This window comes from Muscardinus avellanarius, assembly GCF_963383645.1.
Source record: "Muscardinus avellanarius genome assembly, chromosome: 5".
In the NCBI taxonomy this organism is placed as follows: Eukaryota; Metazoa; Chordata; class Mammalia; order Rodentia; family Gliridae; genus Muscardinus; species Muscardinus avellanarius.
The window spans coordinates 8384314-8403235 of NC_137790.1; the positions used below are offsets into that span (position 1 = coordinate 8384314).

At 49.1% G+C, this 18922-nt stretch overlaps 1 protein-coding gene across 2 annotated transcripts in view; it reads left to right on the plus strand.

Annotated features, from left to right (window-relative positions):
* Nucleotides 1-944: 944 nt before the first annotated feature.
* The window catches only part of HLCS (holocarboxylase synthetase), a gene marked incomplete at both ends in the record, with an annotated part of 200805 nt that continues 182827 nt past the window's right edge, over nt 945-18922 (plus strand). The window contains 5 exons of one of the 2 annotated variants that reach the window (XM_080696201.1): nt 945-1160; nt 2715-2846; nt 9198-9360; nt 11226-12178; nt 18677-18859. In XM_080696201.1, the coding sequence (XP_080552327.1) occupies nt 945-1160; nt 2715-2846; nt 9198-9360; nt 11226-12178; nt 18677-18859 (1647 nt within the window). The remainder of the gene's footprint in view (nt 1161-2714; nt 2847-9197; nt 9361-11225; nt 12179-18676; nt 18860-18922) is intronic. The other variant, XM_080696202.1, reaches the window with a different exon arrangement.

Below are 18922 nucleotides of genomic sequence, written 5' to 3' on the forward strand. Positions count from 1 at the left end.
GTTTTTGAGCCTATGATCCTCCTGTCTCAGCCTGCCAAGTGCGGGGATTACAAGCGTGCGCCACCACGTCCTGCTGCTTTTTTTTTTTTTTTTTTGGTGGTTCTGGGGATGGAACCCAGGGGCCTTCTACCTCCGGCTTACACTCCCAGACCTATTTTATATTTTATTTGGAAACAGGGTCTCTTAAGCCAGCAGAGGCTGGTTTCCAACCTGCGCGATCCTCCTGTCTCAGCCTCCCAAGCACAGGGATTACAAGCATGCGCCACCACGCCCTGCTGCTCTTATTTTAAAAGAGAAAACCGCATTATGTGAATTTATGTCATCCACCTTATAATCCTTTTTGCACGAAGGCTTAGCCTAATCTTATAAAAATGGCCTCACCTCTTTCCCTAAGTGGACCGAGTAGAGTCTGGGTTGGCGCTTTGGTTCCTGATCCGGTGCGGGTTAGCAGAGATTGGTTACTTATGTTAAAAACATAAGCTCAGTGCTTCCCTACCCCCTCTGAGGAAGAGAGGAAGCCGGGCTGTGGCGCATCAGGTCTAGAGGCCATGGGGATCACACTCGCCTCCCCCAGCACCTCCCTCCTCTCCATCACCCGGCTCCGCGGGGATTCTCTGCGCTCCCCAGCCTCGTCCCTGCACCCCCAGTGTGACCTCCCCCCTAGATCCTCTGCTGGGCCGCCTCGACGTCTCCCACAGCCGCTGGCCCCCGGGCCCCTGGGAAGCCTCTGTCTACGGCGGGCCTCCGCCCTCCCTCCCAGCCGCAGCCTCTCCGGCCTCCCATCCCGGCCTCCTCCCCTCGGGGCGGCGTGCCGGGGGACGAGCTCCGGCCTCCCGCGCGCGCGGCCGGGCCGGCCCGCATCCCCGGGCACGCGCGCGCCCCGCCCCGCCCCGCCCCGCCCCGCGCGCGCCCGCGGCCGGCTTCCGGCGTCGGCGGCGCCCGCCATGCTCATCACGCTGTGCTACCTGTACCTGTGGGCGCGCTGGGGGCGCCGGCCCGCCGCGCTGGTGCGCTGCACGGTGCGGCGGCTGCGCGCCTCGCGCTGCTCCTTCACCTTCTGCCGCGGGGGCGCGCAGCCCGGGGGCGCGCGCGTGTGCCTGAGCCGCGGCGGCCGCGTCTTCTGCGTCGGCGAGAGCCAGGTGGGCGCGCGGGGGGCGCCGGCCGAGCCCCCCCCGCTGCCGGAGGAACGGCGGGCTTCTCCCCATCGCCGAGTCGGCCAGGGCGGCACCAGTGCGGAGTTTCACGGGCATCACCACCCTCCTTCCTTTCCTTCCTCGTTCTTCGGCGGCCCTGGGGATGGGCCCCCTGGCCCCAGGGGCGTTCTGCCTCCGAGCCACACCCCCGGCCTGCTTTTACTCTTCGTCTTGAAAAGGGGCTCGCTGAGTAGCTGAGGCTGGCCGCGAACCGCGGTCCTCCCGTCTCAGCCTCCCGAGTGCCGGATGGCAGCGGGCGCCCCACCCCGGCGTTAACACTGTGACCACTCACGCCGACCGCGTTCTGCTTCTCAGCGGTTTCTTGCCCTTGCCTCCTCCTCCTGGAGAATTGGCGTACCTTTAGCATTAATAGGAGATTTTTTTCCTACGTATGTCAAACCATTACACCCATAAAGTAAATCGGCAGCTTATTTGAGGGTTGAAAGCTGTGCTGTGCCTCTATTAGGTACGGCATGAAAATTTGCCGCTAGTAAATAAATAGACACCCACAACCAAAAATACAGCATACTCTCGCACACTGAATGCGTTTTCTTAGGTTCTCTCTAGGAAAGCACAGAACTAGTACCACCTACAGGAGATCGTTCTTAGACCACATATAATACCCAGTAACGCTGTACGTGCTGTGTATATAGTGGTTACACGGTATTATTTAGGAACTAGTGACCAGAAAGCCTGTACTTGTTGAGTTCAGACAAAATCATTTAAAAAAAAAAATAATATATATATATATTTTTCTTTGCTTGAATCCACAGATGTGGAGCCCACAGATGAATAGGGGCTAAGGTCTCTGATCTGCTAACCAATCTGTCTCTAATCTGCTTTTGGAAAGACTCAGTTAAAATCATGCTTGACTGGAGTTACATTCTCTCTAAAATGTGTCTAATGGTTTCTTTGCATGTGGCAAGGGCCTCTCCTGACATGCTCCTCTGGCTCATCTTTGAGTCAGACCTTTTTTTTTTTTTTTCAGTGCTGGGGATCGAACCCAGGCCCGGCAAGTGCCAGGCAGGTCCTCAGTCACCGAGCCACCCCCCAGCCCTAGATTTGTGTGAGTTTCAGGTTAATCCCACGCTTTCCAGATCTCAGGGACAGGGGCTGTGTTTTTCATTTTGAGAAACAAAGGCAGCTCCTGGCGCTGCCAGGTTTGGTGTCTGTGGTAACGGAGGCACAGGTCCTCGGGTCTCTTTGGCCAGGCATGCCCTCCCAGCCGCCGCAGCCTTGGCCGTGTCTCCGCATGTGATTTGCAAAGCCGGGTGCCAAGCTGAGTGCTGGTCAGCATTCATTGCTTGCCGCCCCAAGTCCAGAGCCATGAAGGCTGTCATGAACCCGAAAGGGGCTTCGCGGCTGTTCCCAGAGTCCTAGTTAATCGAGGGCAGTGGATGGAGTCTGCAGAGCATCACTGGTCCATGGGTAAAGCCGACCTGGAACCTCCGGGAGGGTGTGACAGGTGGCAGCTGTGGTGTGAAGGGACATCGAATCCTCCTCCTCTTTCTCTCTTTGCAGGCCATTGACGACCTGAACAAATGGGCCCTATTTCTTGTGTCCCCCTTTATCCTTGAAGCAGAACACATAGCCTTCGTGACAGAGAGCATTCGGGTACCCGGTGACACCTTCCGGAGACCGTCTTCAGAAGGCGTGAGTATTCGCCTGCGCATGGCTGTCGTTGTCAGTGCGACTTACGTGATGATGTGAGACCGATGCACCAGGAAAAGCAGAAAAAAAAAATTAAAATGGTGGATAACGATTAAAAGAAAAAAAAAAGAAGCTGGGCGTGGTGGTGTCACACTCTTGTCATCCCAGCATTCGCGAGGCTGAGACCGGAGGATCGCGGCTCGCGGACAGCCTCAGCTTCTTAGTGAGGCCCTCCGCAACTCAGTGAGACCCTGTTTCAAAATAAAGAATAAAAAAAAATAGGGCAGGGGTGTAGTTTGGAGGTCAAATGCCCTTGGGTTCCATTCCCAGGACCCCCCCCACAAAAAAAAAAAACAAGAAAAAGAAACAGTACCAGGTTTTACTTCAGGCCTTAAGGGAAATATCTGTCTTAATCCTAGCCAAGCTTCTTTCTTTCTTTCTCCCTCCCCTCTCCTCTCCTCTCCTCTCCTCTCCTCTCCTCTCCTCTTCTCTTCTCTTCTCTTCTCTTCTCTCTCTCTCTCTCTCTTTGAGGTACTGGGGATGGAACCCAGGGGGCATTCTACCTCTGAGATACAGAGGCTCTTCCTTTTTCTTTTTTTATTTGTTTTTATTTATTTTTTTATTTGTTTTTTATTTATTTTTATTTATTTCTTTTTTCTTCTTTTATTTTGAAACAGGGTCTCACTGAGTTGCACAGGGCCTCATTTAGTAGCTGAGGCTGTCCGCGAACCGTGATCCTCCTGTCTCAGCCTCCCAAACGCTGAGTTTACAAATGTGCGCCACCATGCCCGGCTAAAATCATTTTTTTTTTTTTAAAGCACAATGATCACATCATGCTTTAGGAAGATCACAGTTGAGACAGCTTAGAGAGCCAACCTGGAGCTGACTGTGGTCTGTTGGGAGGGGGTGTAGATAATGACCTTGCAGTCCTGGATGTGGGGAGGGCGGAGAGGTAGAATGCCCCTGGGTTCAGTCCTCAGTTTAAAAAAAAACACGATTATGCGTGGTGTCACAGGTTTGTAATCCCAGCATTCGGGAGGCTGAGACAGGAGGATCGTGGTTCATGGACAGCCTCAGCTACCTAGCGAGGCCCTTTGCAACTCAGTGAGACCGTTTCAAAATAAAGAATAAAAAATTGGGTTGGGGGTGTAGCTTGGAGATAGAATGCCCCTGGCTTCCATCCCTGGTATCGAAGAAAAAAAAAAAATAAATAAAAGATCTGGAAGAGGAGAAACAGCAGTTAGAGAAGGCAGCAGCATGCGGGATGGACTCTGGGGTTCACCCCGCGGCGTGGTCTGCTCCTCAGCAGTCGAAGGCTCCGGTTGGCCATCTGCTATTGGGAAGCGCTACAGCTGCCCATTGAGCCGGCATCTTTCACCCCCAGGCTGCTTCCTGGACAGGCGTTTCCCACGGGGGAGCGGGTGCCCACTGTGTATCTGCCTGCGAAGCCTAACGTCAAGTCCAGAGCTTTGGTACTTGAACGGGTTTCTGCCTCACTTCTCGTGGGAGAGGAAATCCCTTTGTTTGGGGCCAAACAGGCCTTCCTCAGCTTTGATCTTAGGAGCAAGCCCCCCGCTCGGCCTCTCCTTTCTTCCTCTGCCCCCTTGTCTATCTCCCAGTGCACATTTGGAGTGTCCTGTTTGCTTTTATCTGCAAAGCCAGGGGAGGGAGGATCAGTGCCGGTGACGGGCGGCCTGGCTTTGATGGGGATCACTTCCAGCACCGGGAGGTGTTTGCCGGGTCTGTGGCTCGTGACCAGGACCACGTTGCTAGAGAGAGGTAGTGCACGAGAGGAGGCAGGGCCCGTAGAGTGCAGAAACCTGAGCAGGGATGTGTGTGTCCTTCTCAGCCTCTCCTTGCCCTTCCTCTTCCTCAGAGGTGTGGGAGAATTTGATTGTTGGTTTCTTTGGGGATTTCAGGGCCTGCCCTGAAGGGTGCTGATTGTTGGAGCAACTAGGTTCTGGCCCCACAGTCTCCCCCTCCGCCCCCAAGCTGGAAATCAGCGCAACATCTGTCCCAGCTGCGATCTCCAATTCTTTTTCTTTTTTCTGTACTGGTGATGGGCATTGTACCTCTGAGCTACACCCCCAGCCCTATTGTTTAGTCTTTTTAAATTTTTTATTTTATTTTTATTTTTTGCGGTCCTGGGGATGGAACCCAGGGACATTCTACCTTCAGGCTACACACCCAGCCCTATGTTTTATTCTTTTTTTAATTTATTATTTATTATTTATTATTATTATTATTATTTTTTGCAGGTCTGGGGATGGAACCCAGGGTCATTCGACCTCCGAGTTACACCCCCTGCCCTATTTCTTTTTTTAAATTCTTTATTTTGAAACAGGGTCTCACTGAGTTGTGGAGGGCCTCACTAAATAGCTGAGGCTGTCCGCTCAGGTCTCAGCCTCCCAAATGCTGGGATTACAAGCGTGCGCCAAGGCGCACAGCTTCTTTTTTCTTTTTTTTTTTTTTGGCGGTACTGGGGATGGAACTTAGGGCCATTCTACCTCTGAGCTACAGCCTATCTATATTTCTATCTATCTATCTATCCTTATCTATATATCTATATATAAAATTTGTATGTGTATATATATATATATATATATATATATATATATATATATATATATTTTTTTTTTTTTGGTGGTACAGGGGTTCCTGGAAGCCCTTCTACCTCCGGGCTACACTCCCAGACCTATTTTTACATTTTTATTTGGAAACAGGGTCTCCTAAGCCAGCGCGCACGGCTGGCTTCGAACCTGCGCGATCCTCCTGTCTCCGCCTCCCAAGCGCGGGGATGACAAGCGTGCGCCACCACGCCCGGCTATATATATATTTTTTTTGCGGATCTGGGGATGGAACCCAGGGGCATTTGACCTCTGAGCCACATCCTGCTCCACCACACCTGGCTCATACATATATTTTATAGTCATCCTAGCGGGTATGAAGCTTATCTCATGGTTTTAGTTTGCCTTTCCTTAATGGCTAATTATGTTGAAAAGTTTTTCATGTGTTTATTAGTTATTCATTTATTTTCTTAGGAAAAATATCTGTTCAAGCCCTTTGCCCATTTATAAATTATGTTATTTGTCTTTTTCATGTTGAGTTGTAGGTGTTCTTATATGATTTACAAATATCCTCCTGTTTTTTTGTTTTTTGTTTATTTGTTTTGTTTTTTGGTGGTACTGAGAATGGAACCCAGGGGCCTTCTACCTCCGGGCTTCATTCCCAGACCTATTTTATATTTTATTTGGAAACAGGGTCTCTTAAACCAGCTGAGGCTGGCTTTGAACCTGCGCGATCCTCCTGTCTCAGCCTCCAAGCGCAGGGATTACAAGCGTGCGCCACCACGCCCGGCTCCTCCTGTTTTGTTTTTAATTTTTAATTAATTAATTAATTAATTTTTTATTATTATTTATTTAATTTTAAATTTTTAAATTTTTTACTTTTTAAAATTTATTTATTTATTATTATTTTTTATTTTCCTCCTGTTTCTGTGTGTCGTCTTTTTACGTGCTTGATCACATCCTCTGAAGTACAGATTGATTTCGGTTGAAGTTGAATTAATCTTTTTTTCTTTTGTTGCTTATACTTTTGGCGTTGTAGCTAAGAAGCCATTGTCTGATCCGAGACCCCAACAGTTCCCCGCGTTTTCTTCTGAGCCTGCTATAGCTTTAGCTCTTCATTAGAGGCCTTTGGTCCGGTGTCAGCTAATTTTTGTGCATGCTTTGAGGGTGGGGTGAGTGTTTTTTTGACTTGTGGATATTCAGTTGTACCAGCAGCGTTGTTGAACAGACTTCTTTCCCTTCTGAGTTGTTTTAGTACCTTGTCTAAAACCAATTGCTCAAAAATGTGGGATTCTCAGCCGGGTGTGGTGGCCCACGCTTGTAATCCCCGCGCTTGGGAGGCTGAGACAGGAGGATCGCACAGGTTCAAAGCCAGCCTCAGCTACTTAGTGAGGCTCTCAGCAACTTAGTGAGACCCTGTTTCCAAATAAAATATAAAATAGGTCTGGGAGTATAGCCCGGAAGTAGAAGGCCCCTGGGTTCTACTCCCAGTACCACACATATACACAAAAAAAATGTGGGTTCTATTTTGATACTCGCGGTCCTGTTCCATTGGTCTGGATGTCCTTTCTCTGCCAACGGAACCTTGACTTTTTGCGTTGTGGCCCCCCAGGGGCCTTCTACCTCTGAGCTACACCCCCAGTCCTATTTGATGTTTTATTTTGAAACAGGGTCTTGCTAATTTGCTGAGAGCTTTACTAAGTTGCTGAGGCTGGCCTCAAACCTGCACCCTTCCTGTCTCAGCCTCCCAGGTACTGGGATTACAGGTGTGTACCACTACCCCCCGTGGACCTTGACTATTAAAGTCTAAATTTACTGGGTAATGGATATTCTTAGGGCAGATGGGGTTTGGCTTGGGGGAATCCTCCTCATCTCTGGAGGCTCAGAATTTATCCTACCCTTGGCCTGGCACATCTTCAATTTTTTATTTTATGTTATTTTTGTGGTACTGGGGATTAAATCCGGGGGTCTTCTACCTCTGAACTTCACTCCTAGCCCTATTTTATTTTTTATTTTGAATTAAGGTCTCACTAAGTTTCTGAGGATCTTGCTAAATTGCTGAGGCTGTCCTCAAAACTGTGATCCTCTTGTCTCAGCCTCCCAAGTACTGGGATCATAGGTGTGTGCTACCATGCCCAACCTGGATCTTCATTATGTAAGCAGTTCTCCACCTCTTAAGGTGATATTTCCTTTATCTATCATATCCAGTATTTTTTCATAGTTTTCATCAGAATTCTAAAATCCTTGCTCACCAATCTTAAAAAAAAATTCAAAATTATCTGCTTCTGAAGTTGGTGGTATAGTGGTAAACATAGCTACTTTCCAAAACAATAATAATAAGAAAAAAGTTATTATAATGTTAATAATTATCAAATATAATTAAATATATAAACATTACATTTTAATATTATACATATACTATATTATATTAATTATTATTTTGTGGAGCTGGGGATTGATCCCAGTGGCATTCTACATCTGTTTCAAAATAAAAAATGAAAAATTGGGCCATACCCTCCACCAATTTTTATTTTTTATTTTGAAACAGCTTCTTGCTAAGTTGCTGAGGGCCTCACTAAATTGCTGAGGCTGGCCTTCAATCTATGATCCTCCCATCTGGGTCTCCTAGGCTTGCAGGTGTGTTCTGTATTCGACTGCCTTCTGAAATTACGTACCTCTGGTTATGAAGTTCGGGGCAGTATGTCTCTGAAAAGACACTTCTGGAGAGTAGGGACTCATTCATAGCATCTTGGAAACTGTGACTCCCACTATGCCTTTAAAGCAAGGTGGGTGATAGCTAATCGAAGCAGCTTTCATTAATTGGGCACTTTATTGTGCCCTGGCCTTTCAACGGGAGGCATTATGTGTGCTCTATTTATTTTTTTACTTTTTTGTGTGGCACTAGGGAACGAACCCAGGGGCCTTCTACCCCTGAGTTACACCCCCAGCCCTGTTTGATCTTTTGAAACAGGGTCTCACTAAGTTAGAGCAGGCTTGCCTCAACCCGGAAATCCTCCTGTCTCAGTCTCCCGAGTACTGGGATTTTAGGCATGCACCAGCATATACTCTTTAATTAGCACAACCTATAAATGACGAGTACTAATATGGTCACTATTCCTGTTTTGCAAGAGGGACCTGCGAAGTGCTGGGAGGTGCTGAGTTGAGTTTGACTCAGGCTCAGGCCCCTGAGTCCGGAGCCCTCCGCCCTGGGAACCTCAGGGAGGTTGGAGGCTTTCCGCAGATCTGAGGGCTGCGTTGCCTGCTCTTCTCCCCCAGGCCCTCAAGGAGGGTGACAGTCCCTGTTTTCTTCACATTTGTGTGCTGCTGGGGCCGCTTGGGGGCGCAGGTGGAACAGTTCCAATTCCTGAGCACGCTGGAGTCACTGCAGCAGGGACCCAAAGCTCTGCTGTGCTCCTGGGCACAGCTCTTGCAGCTGGTGTTGGACCGCACTTTGAGGAAAGCTGGTCCCCAGGTTATGTTTTAAGCCACCGGGCGTCATCTCTGACTCGTCATCTCTGATGTCCTGATCTGAGGGAAGCTTCGGGGGAATGGCCTCCCCGCCATGGCTGCACACGGGGGGCGTTGTATTCAGCGCTCCGCAGGCACCGTTGTCAGAGATGAGGATGTTCGCACGAAGCGACCTCGATAGGAATTGGATGCGGCGCCCCGCAACTTGTCACCTCTGGGTGGGATTTAGGGGCGAGGAGAAATAACAGCGTCTGGCCGTTGAGAGATGGAAGGTCTCACCCTCTCTTCCCCTTCCTCTGTCCTCACCGCCTCTTCTCAGGTTGTAAAGTGGTCCGACTGTTGTCTGCCCTTAGCTTGCCGGCCCGGCCATCCCTACCGGCTGATTGCGGAAGCAAGCCTAGACGACTTCAGCGAGCTGGGAGTGGCGTTCATGGAAGACAGGCTGCAGATGGACAATGGCCTGGTCCCCCAAAAGATCGTCTGTACGTCACTTTGCGTGTTTCCAGCCCGGCCGGGTGTCGTGGCGTATCAGCTGCGGGACTCATCAGCACTGCTGTTGGTCTGACTGATTGCAGTGCTTTGTGTCACTTGATTTACTTCTATTTTATTTATTTATTTTTGTGTGTGTGGCAGTGGGGATTGAGGCCTCTGAGCTACACCCCCAGCACCTGATTTTATTCTTTAGTTGAAACAGGGTCTCACTAGGTTGCCAAGAGCCTTGTTAAACTGTGGAGGCTGGCTTGGAGCTTGTGATCCTCGCGTCTCAGCCTCCCGAGTACTGGGATTACAAGTGTGCGCCACCTGTTGGTGCATTATCTTCTCACATCACAATGCAGTTCATAGTGACATTGACATACGTGCACACAGCACTGGGTGGGCTCCTCCGGTCCCTCTCCACTGTTAGATTGTTTTCTTTCTTTCTTTTTTTTTTTGTGGTACTGGGGATGGATGCCAGGGGCATCTACCTCCAAGCTATACCACCAGCCCTATTTTTTAGTCTTTTAATTTTAATTTTAATTTAATTTTAATTTTTTTTTTTTTTTGGTGGTACTGGGGTTCCTGGAAGCCCTTCTACCTCCACGGGCTACACTCCCAGACCTATTTTTTAACCTTTTCATATGGAAACAGGGTCTCTTAAGCCAGTGAGGCTGGCTTCAAACCAGCGTGATCCTCCTGTCTCCACCTCCCAAGCGCGGGGATTAAAAGCGTGCGCCACCATGCCCGGCCCTTAATTTTCATTTTAAAAAATTTTTTTGTGGCTGGGCGTGGTGGCGCACGCTTGTAATCCCCGCGCTTGGGAGGCGGAGACAGGAGGATCTTGCAGGTTGGAAGCCAGCCGTGCTGGCGTAAGAGACCCTGTTTCAAAATTATAAAATAGGTCTGGGAGTGTAGCCCAGAGGTAGAAGGGCTTCCAGGAACCCCAGTACCACCAAAAAAAAAAAAAAAAAAAAAAAAAAAAAAAAAAAAATTGTGGTACTGGGTGCAGTACCACAAAAGAAAGCCCAGGGCTTCCTACCTCTGGGCTATCCTCCCAGACCTATTTTATACTTTATTTGGAAACAGGGTCTCACTAAGTTGCTGAGAGCCTCACTAAGTAGCTGAAGCTGGCTTTGAACCTGTGCGATCCTCCTGTCTCAGCCTCCCAAGCGCCACCACGCCCTGTTTATCTATGTGTCCTTTTTATGTCTCATTTGCATTATCATAGGAGAGAGCAGCCAAGCAGTTGAATCTCTAAGTAAGCAGGCCTGACCACCTCTCTGAAGCCCACCTTCCCTCTCAGCTGCCAGGTGGACCGAGGCTCCCTGATGTATATAGGAAGTGTGTAGCAGACACTGGGGTGCCTCTGGGAGTCTGCAGGGTGCCCCTTGGGGTCTGCAGGGTGCCCCTTGGAGTCTGCGGGGTGCCCCTTGGGGTCTGCAGGGTGCCCCTTGTGGTCTGCAGGGTGCCCCTTGGAGTCTTCAGGGTGCCCCTTGTGGTCTGCAGGGTGCCCCTTGGGGTCTGCGGGGTGCCCCTTGTGGTCTGCGGGGTGCCCCTTGGGGTCTTTGGGGTGCTCCTTGGGCTCTGCAGGGTGCCCCTTGGAGTCTTCAGGGTGCCCCTTGGGTTCTTCAGGAAGCCCCTTGGGGTCTGCAAAGTACCCCTTGGGGTCTGCAGGGTACCTTTTGGAGTGTTCAGGGTGCCTCTTGGGGTGTGCAGGGTGCCCTCCCAGTGGTGGGAGTGGTCCTGCAGTCTGGGGCGGGGAAGCCGTGTCTGTGCCTTAGTGCGCATGGTGGAAGGCAGGGGCAGGTGAGGTTGCAGCCTTGCGCCGTGTGATACTCAGACCTTGGTCGATGCTCTTTCTGTTCGCCAGCGGTGCACTTGCACAACTCCGCTCTGAAGGAACTCAAGGATCAGGCCTCAAACAAGCAAGCCCGTGTAGGACAGGCGGACCCTGCATCCTCCCTGGAGAGCGCACCCGTGCGGGAGGCCATGGAGCACCCGGGCAAAGATGGCCCGGAGGCCCCTGGCGAGGCTCCCTCCAGGCCGCGGAGAGGCAGCGCCCCGGGGGCCGGGCCTGCGGGCCAGAGCGAGCAGAGCGGCGGCGCCGGTGAGCACCGGCACCTCCACCTGTCCAGCTGCCACGAGTGCCTGGAACTTGAGGACAGCACCATCCAGTCGGTCCAGTTCGCATCCGCGGAGAACATTCCGGAGCTTCCCTACGATTACAGCAGCAGCGGGGAGGAGGGTGTTGCTGATGAGATCTGTCCTGAAAGAGGAGAGAGGAGGGTCAACCTTATGGGGAAGGCGCCCAACATCCTCCTCTACGTGGGCCCGGGCTCCCAGGAGGCCCTGGGCCGGCTCCAGCAGGTGCGCTCCGTCCTGGCCGACTGCGTGGACACCGACAGCTACATCTTGTACCACCTGCTGGAGGAGAGCGCGCGCCGGGACCCGTGGCTGGACAACTGCCTGTTGCTGGTCATCGCCACCAGGGACCCCGTCCCTGAGGACCTGCACCGGAAGTTCATGGCCTACCTGTCTCAGGGCGGGAAGGTGCTGGGCCTCTCTTCGGCCTTCACGTTCGGGGGCTTTCAGGTGACAAGCAAGGATGTGCTGCAGGAGACGGTCCAGAGCTTGGTCTTCTCCAAGGCTGATGGGAGCGAGGTGAAGCTGAGCATTCTGAGCAGCGGCTGCGTGTACCAGGAGGGTGCCGGGGAGCGGCCCAGGGCCGGCGCGCTCCAGGGCCACCTGGAGAACCAGCACCTGGACAGGATGATCGTGCACGTGCCTTTTGGAACCTGCGGAGGGGAAGCCGTTCTTTGCCAGGTACCCAGGGAGGTGCTGATCTGGTGTCTCTGGGAGGGACCATGCTCTCCAGGACTGTATGGGGAAAGGTGGCACGAGTTTGGGGCTGCCGTGCTGGCGTAGAACCCAGGACCTCGTGCATGCTGGCTGCCGCTCCACCACTGAGCACAGCCCCGGACACGTAGGTTGCTTTAGACTCTTACCCGGGAGTTTTTGTTGATGCTGAGTGGAAGATTAAATTTGGTGTGGGGTTTTTCGTGTGAATACCGTGGTCAACCAGAATACTTGGGTGGAGGAATGAGTCAGGACAGTATTTAGGCTTGCTGACCAAGCAAGGATGCGTCAGGAAATTCCTTCTCAGTTTGATTTTTATTGGTAACATTTCTAAAACTCATTAGTTGATTTCCTTGCCTCAGAGTGCAGCCTACTTTATATAATTGAGGCATTATGTAATGAAGGAAGTTGAAAGACTCAGAAGTCTGTGATTCTAAACATGAGCGACAGCCGGCCTTGGTGGCGCACGCTTGTCATCCCAGCATTCGGGAGGTCCAGACAGGAGGATCGCGGCTTGCGGCCAGCCTCAGCTACTTAGTGAGGCCCTCTGCAACTCAGTGAGACCCTGTTTCAAAATAAAGAATAAAAAAATAGGGCTGGGGGTATAGCTCGGTGGTAGAATGTCCCTGGGTTCTGTCCCCCAGAATCACACAAAAAAACAAAAAAACCCCCCAAAACAACAACAACAAAAAAACCCAAACCAAAAAACAAAACAAAAACAAAAACAAAACACCAAATAAACATGAGCAACCATAATGTTAAAACTTTGCATTTGGTTGCAGAGGTAGTATTAAAAACATCCTCAAGCTATTAATTAATTAATTAATTATTCTTTCCTTCCTTTCTTCTTTTTTTGGGGCGAATACTGGGGACTGAACCGAGGGGCATTTTACCTCCTAACTACACCCCCAGTTCTATTTCATTTTTTGTTTTGAAACAGGATCTCACCAAGTTACTGAGGCCTAGCTACATTATGAGGCTGGCCTTGAACCTGCAGCCTTCCTCTCACAGTCTCCCAAGTACTGGGATTACAGGTATGTAGCACCGTGCCTGACCCCAAAGCTCCCAGGAAGAGAATATTGATGTTACTTAAATTTATTTTTAAATTAAATTAAATTTTATTTTTGTGGTATTGGGCATTGAACCCCGGGGGCATTCTACCTCTGAGCTACATCTCCAGCCCTATTTTTTTTTTTATGACAATTAAGTTTATTCCTTGTTTTTCTTATACCAGAAAAGTCTCTATTTTTTATTTTATTTTTATACTTTTATTTGTACACTATAGTCTCACATCATAATAAAATTTTGTCTTTAGTGTTTTTTTGTTTTTGTTTTTGTTTATTTTGTGGTACTGGGGTTCCTGGGAGCCCTTCTACCTTTGGGCTACACTCCCAGACCTATTTTTTATATTTTTATTTTGGAAACAGGGTCTCTTAAGCGGGGCGGCTGGCTTCCAACCTGCGCGATCCTCCTGTCTCCGCCTCCCAAGCGCGGGGATGACAAGCGTGCGCCACCGCGCCCGGCTTCCCAGCCCGATTTTGAAACAGGGTCTTGTTAGGTTGCTGAGACCCTCACTAAGTAACTGAGGCTCACCATGAACCTACAATACTCCTGTCTCTGCCTCCCAAGTACTGGGATTACAGCATGTACCACCATGCCCACATACATTTATAAATATGTACAACGGTAAAGAAAGATGAAAAGATGAGAGGAAAATGCTGATTTCCTTTCCTTGCTTAGGACATCCCTTGGGTCCTCTGTTTTTTCCCTTTTGGCTTATTTATTGTTAGTTTGAGTGAACAGTCACAGGAGGGTGTATTTCAATATTTCAATAGCCTTAATCATCTTTTACTATAAATCTTTTTTTTTGGTCTGTGGTACTAAGGATGGAACCCAGGGACATTCTATCTCTAAGCTACACCCCCAGCCCTGTTTTATTTTTTATCTTGAAACAGGGTCTTGCTAAGTTGCAGAGGGCCTCACAAAGTAGCTGAGGCTGGCTGCGAACCCAGATCCTCCTGTCTCAGCCTCCCGAATGCTGGGATGACAAGCGTGTGCCACCACATCCAGCTCTTACTGCAAATCTTTTAACACCTTTGGACAGAAGTTATTCTAGCGGCAGATGAACATTCCCTCCTTTTCTAGGGTTCCAGGATCTAATGAGAAGCTAAGGAGATGTAGGTATTTTTTCTTTTTTTTTCTCTCTCTCTCTTTTTTTTGTGGTGCTGGGGGTGGAACCCAGGGGCTTTCTACCTCCGGGCTATACTCCCAGACTTATTTTATACTTTATTTGGAAACAGGGTCTCACTGAGTTGCTGAGAGCCTCACTAAGTAGCTGAGGCTGGCTTCGAACCTGTGTGATCCTGTCTCAGCCTCCCAGGCACTGAGATTACAAGCGTGCGCCACCACGCCCGGCTCTTGATGTAGGTATTTTGTCCAGAAAGCTTCCAAGGATTTCATTTTATCACAGGGATCTTTGTTTTGAGTCAGAGTAGCGTTCACTTCATTTTCTAAGCCTCGACTCCTGCCCTTTCAGAAGCTAAGATCCCTTGTATTTTCTGACAAAATGTTCTTCTAGTGGGTAAAGGTCTCTTTGTTGTTCTGAAGTCCACATATTTTTTTCTTCAGATAACTCTCAGGGATGCTTAAAGTTAGGGAATCTGGACCTCGAGACCGATGAACGTGAGCGGGCCCACACAGGCTTCCTGAAGGTCTGCGGGCCACATGGAGGGGCCCTGATAAAGGTTCCGCTTATCTTTTTCTCTGCAAATATGATCACTGTAGTGACCGCGCATTCTCAGAAAATCCACTTAAAAACCCAACTTCCTAGAGCCATATTTCAGTTTTGAAGAGCGAATTTTACCACCTCTGCGCACAGACTTGTACTGGAAAATCAATTCGGCACCCTTGCAATCCACTGCTCCGAGTAACAGCAGATCTGCTTGTGGTACCATTCAAATTGACCCCACTGCCGTTGTAAAATTTGATACTGCAGTGTGTTGCCCTCGGGGAAGGAAAAAAAAAGGCAATCTGATGCAGTTTCACAAATCAGATTCAGAGGATTAGAATGTCATTTTTGATTTTAAATGACTTCCAGTCTTCTGGGCGATACGGTCCCTGTTTTCTCTTCGGGCCTTTGTCACTGTGATACCTTGCTGAGATCGGCCAGTAAATATTATTACAGGCTGGTTAGTTTCCTTTTTCTCTGTTCAATTTCATAGCCTTCATCTCTGTAATAAATCTAGTAGTGATGTAACCCAGTAAGAGGAGGCGCAGTACTTCAAGGGCACGAGACAGCTGCACCCAGGGCGGTGAATTCCCAGCTAGCGAGCTGCCCATTTTTAATGCCTCTGTGTTCATAATAATAAAGAAAAAGAGGAAGTATCGGTGTGCTTGCTGTATTGATCAAGTTTGCAGGGAAAGTTCAAGGCTGTTGAGTGCTGATAGTTGATTATCGAATGGATCAGGGGTTTGGCACGAAAATGTATGAATAGAGCTTTGAAATGGAGTTTCAAGATTTTGTTTGCTTATTTACATAGCTTAGCTCCTGGTGGAAGTGGTTCTGCTTCATAGAAGAGTTTCTCAACCACGGTCCCATCACCATTCTGGGACTAACAGTTCTTCAGGCGAGGGCCGGTGCTTGAGCATTTTAGGGTGCTTAGCAGCGCCCCTAGTCTCTACCTGCTACCTGCCAGCAGCTGTCCATTCAAGGCTGGAAACCTTTGTAGTTCTGGCTTTCAGTCCTGTTGAAAAGCCTTATGATTAGAAGGAACCACGTTATAGAGATAGGCTGGTCTCTATGGCAACAGCATCATAGGACGAGGATGAGACTTTTGCCTGATACCATGTAGGACCAGGAATGCCATCCATGATACAGACCTCGTGTGCACGCTCTGTCCCTTGTTAATTGAGAGGGCCTCTTTTTCCGTTGTTACTAAAAGCACCTAAATCTTTCTTTCTTTCTTTTTTTGTTGGTGCTGGGGATTGAGTTTCTTTTTTTGTTGGTGTTAGGGATTGAGTCCTAGCCTTGTGCCTGCTAGGCAAGTGCTTTACCACTGAGCCACACCCCCGGCACATCACCTAAATCTTGAAACCAAAAGACAGTAAGCAAAAGCAAAAGCAAGTCTCAAATGACTTGTTCCTGGAGCTCAGGGCTGCACGGAGCTTGGTGGACAGTTTCCCCTTTGTATCTTTCTCACGTGAAGGTGCGCTCAGTACCTTGCTGTGTTTTGCTTCTTGGAAGTTCTGTATGTTTTTTGTTTGTTTTGTTTTGTGGTACTGGGGATGGGACCCAGGGTCATTCTACCTTCAAGCTACATCCCCAGCCCTATTTTTTTTTTTTAAATTCTTTATTTTGAAACCAGGTCTCACTGAATTGCAAAGGGCCTAAGTAGCTGAGGCTGTCCGCAAACCGTGATCCTCCTGTCTCAGCCTCCCAAATGCTGGGATTACAAGCGTGCACCACCACGCCCAGCTGGAAGTTCTATATATTAACACCAACTAGCATTTTGTGGTGATGGGGATTGAACACAAAAGCATTCTGCTCCAAACCACACCCGCAGCCTTTTGAATTTATTTATTTTGAAAGAGAGTTCTGCCAAGTTGCTAAGGGTCTTGATAAGATGCTGAGATTGTCCTTGAACCTGCGATCCTCCCATCTTAGCCTCCCAAGGACTGGGATTACAGGTGTGGGTCACCACACCACGCAGATATTTTCTTTCAACTGGACAAAAATGCCTGGACTAAGTATGCGAAGTTGCAAATCTTAGGATTGAGTTAGGGACTGGGCGCGGTGGCGCACGCTTGTAATCCTAGCATTCAGGAGGCTGAGACGGGAGGATCCGGGTTCGCAGTGAGCCTCAGCTACTTAGTGAGGCCCTTTGCAACTCAGACCTGTTTCAAAATAAAGAAAAAAAAATAGGGCTGGGGGTGTAGCTTGGAGGTAGAATGCCCCTGGGGTCCATCTCCAGTATTGCAAAAAAAAAAAAAAAAAAAAAATTGAGTTAGGGGATGGTGAGTGGTTTTGGGAAAGCTTCTTTGATGTCTTGGGAGCCCCACCCAGGATGTCTATCTGAATTCCTCCAAACTCTCCTAAAAGGATGAATTCAGTATTTTCTTATCAATTCTTTTTTTTTTTTTTGGTGGTACTGGGGGTGGAAACCAGGGGCCGTCTACCTCCGAGCTATACTTCCAGACCTATTTTTTTTTTTATATTTTATTTGGAAACAGGGTCTCACTAAGTTGCTGAGAGCCTCACTAAGTAGCTGAGGCTGGCTCCGAACCTGCGCGATCCTCCTGTCTCAGCCTCCAAGCACGGGGATTACGAGCGTGCGCCACCACGCCCAGCTCTTATCAGTTCTAATGGGTAGGTAGAATGGAAGTTTCTGGCATGACCTGGTATGTTCTTGGAGCGCAGTGGCAACTTGACTTGGGTCCTCAGTATAGGTATATTTCCAAATGTTTCAGGCCTATATCAAAGATAAGTAACTTGTTAATTCACATGACTGATTACTGGCAAAAACCATAACCTGGGAAGAGTTTGATGATTATCCGTGGCCAGTGTCTGGCAGCCATGATTTTAAGAGGCCCTTTTGAGTTCTTCCTTTCTCTTTTCTCTTCTTTTCTTTTCTTTTCTTTTTTTTTTTTAGTACTAGGGATTGAACCTAGGGGTGTTTTACCTCTGAGCCGCACCCCAGCCCTTTTTCTTTTCTTTGTTTTGTGGCACTGGGGATTGAATTCAGGAACATTCTAACTCTGAGATACACCCCCAGCCCATTTTATTTTTATTTTGAAACAGGTCTTTTAGGTTGATGAGAGTTTCACTACTTGGTTCTCCTGTCTTAGCCTCCCAAGTACTAGGATTACAGGTGTGCACCACCACACCTGACTTCCTTTTTTTTTTTTTTTTGTTTTGTTTTGTTGGTACTAGGGTTCCTGGAAACCCTTCTGCTTAGGGCTACACTCCCAGACACCTATTTTTTTTTTAATATATTTTTAAAATTTGGAAACAGGGTCTCTTAAACCAGCAAGGCTGGCTTTGAACTTGCGCGATCCTCCTGCCTCCATCTCCCAAGCACGGGGATTACAAGCGTGCGCCACCACGCCCGGCGCTCCTTTTCTTTTTTTAATTTGAAACAGGATCTCACTAAGTTGCTGAGGTCTCACTGAGTTGCTGAGGTCTCACTGAGTCGCTGAGGTCTCACTGAGTTGCTGAGGTCTCAGTCGCTGAGGCTCTGATCCTCCTGTCTCAGCCTCCCGGGCACTGGCATTCCAGCCGTGCACCAGCACTCCCAGGCTCTTTGCATTCTTTTTACTCCTTGCCGTTACTTTCCAGATATTCAGCTTCAGAGCTGATCTCCTGTTACTAGGAAGAATTTCTGTTCATGTTGCCAGAAAACCTGGTAAAGAAACCGTTTCTCAGTGCCCGTAGGTGCCCCTCTTACCAAGTGGTCTCTCTTCCCGCAGGTGCACTTGGAATTACCTCCCAGCTCTTCCATCGTGCAGACTCAAGAAGATTTTGACTTGCTCAAGTCAAGCAACGCGAGAAGGTACGAGGTCCTCCAGGACATCCTCGCGGCCCTGGGCCTTAGTTGTGACGTGCGACAAGTTCCCGCCTTAACGCCGCTCTACTTGCTGCCGGCCACTGGGGTGAGTTTGTGGGCTCAGCCCGGGGAGCGTGCGCCTCAGGGTGGCTCCTCCTCGGAGCCACGG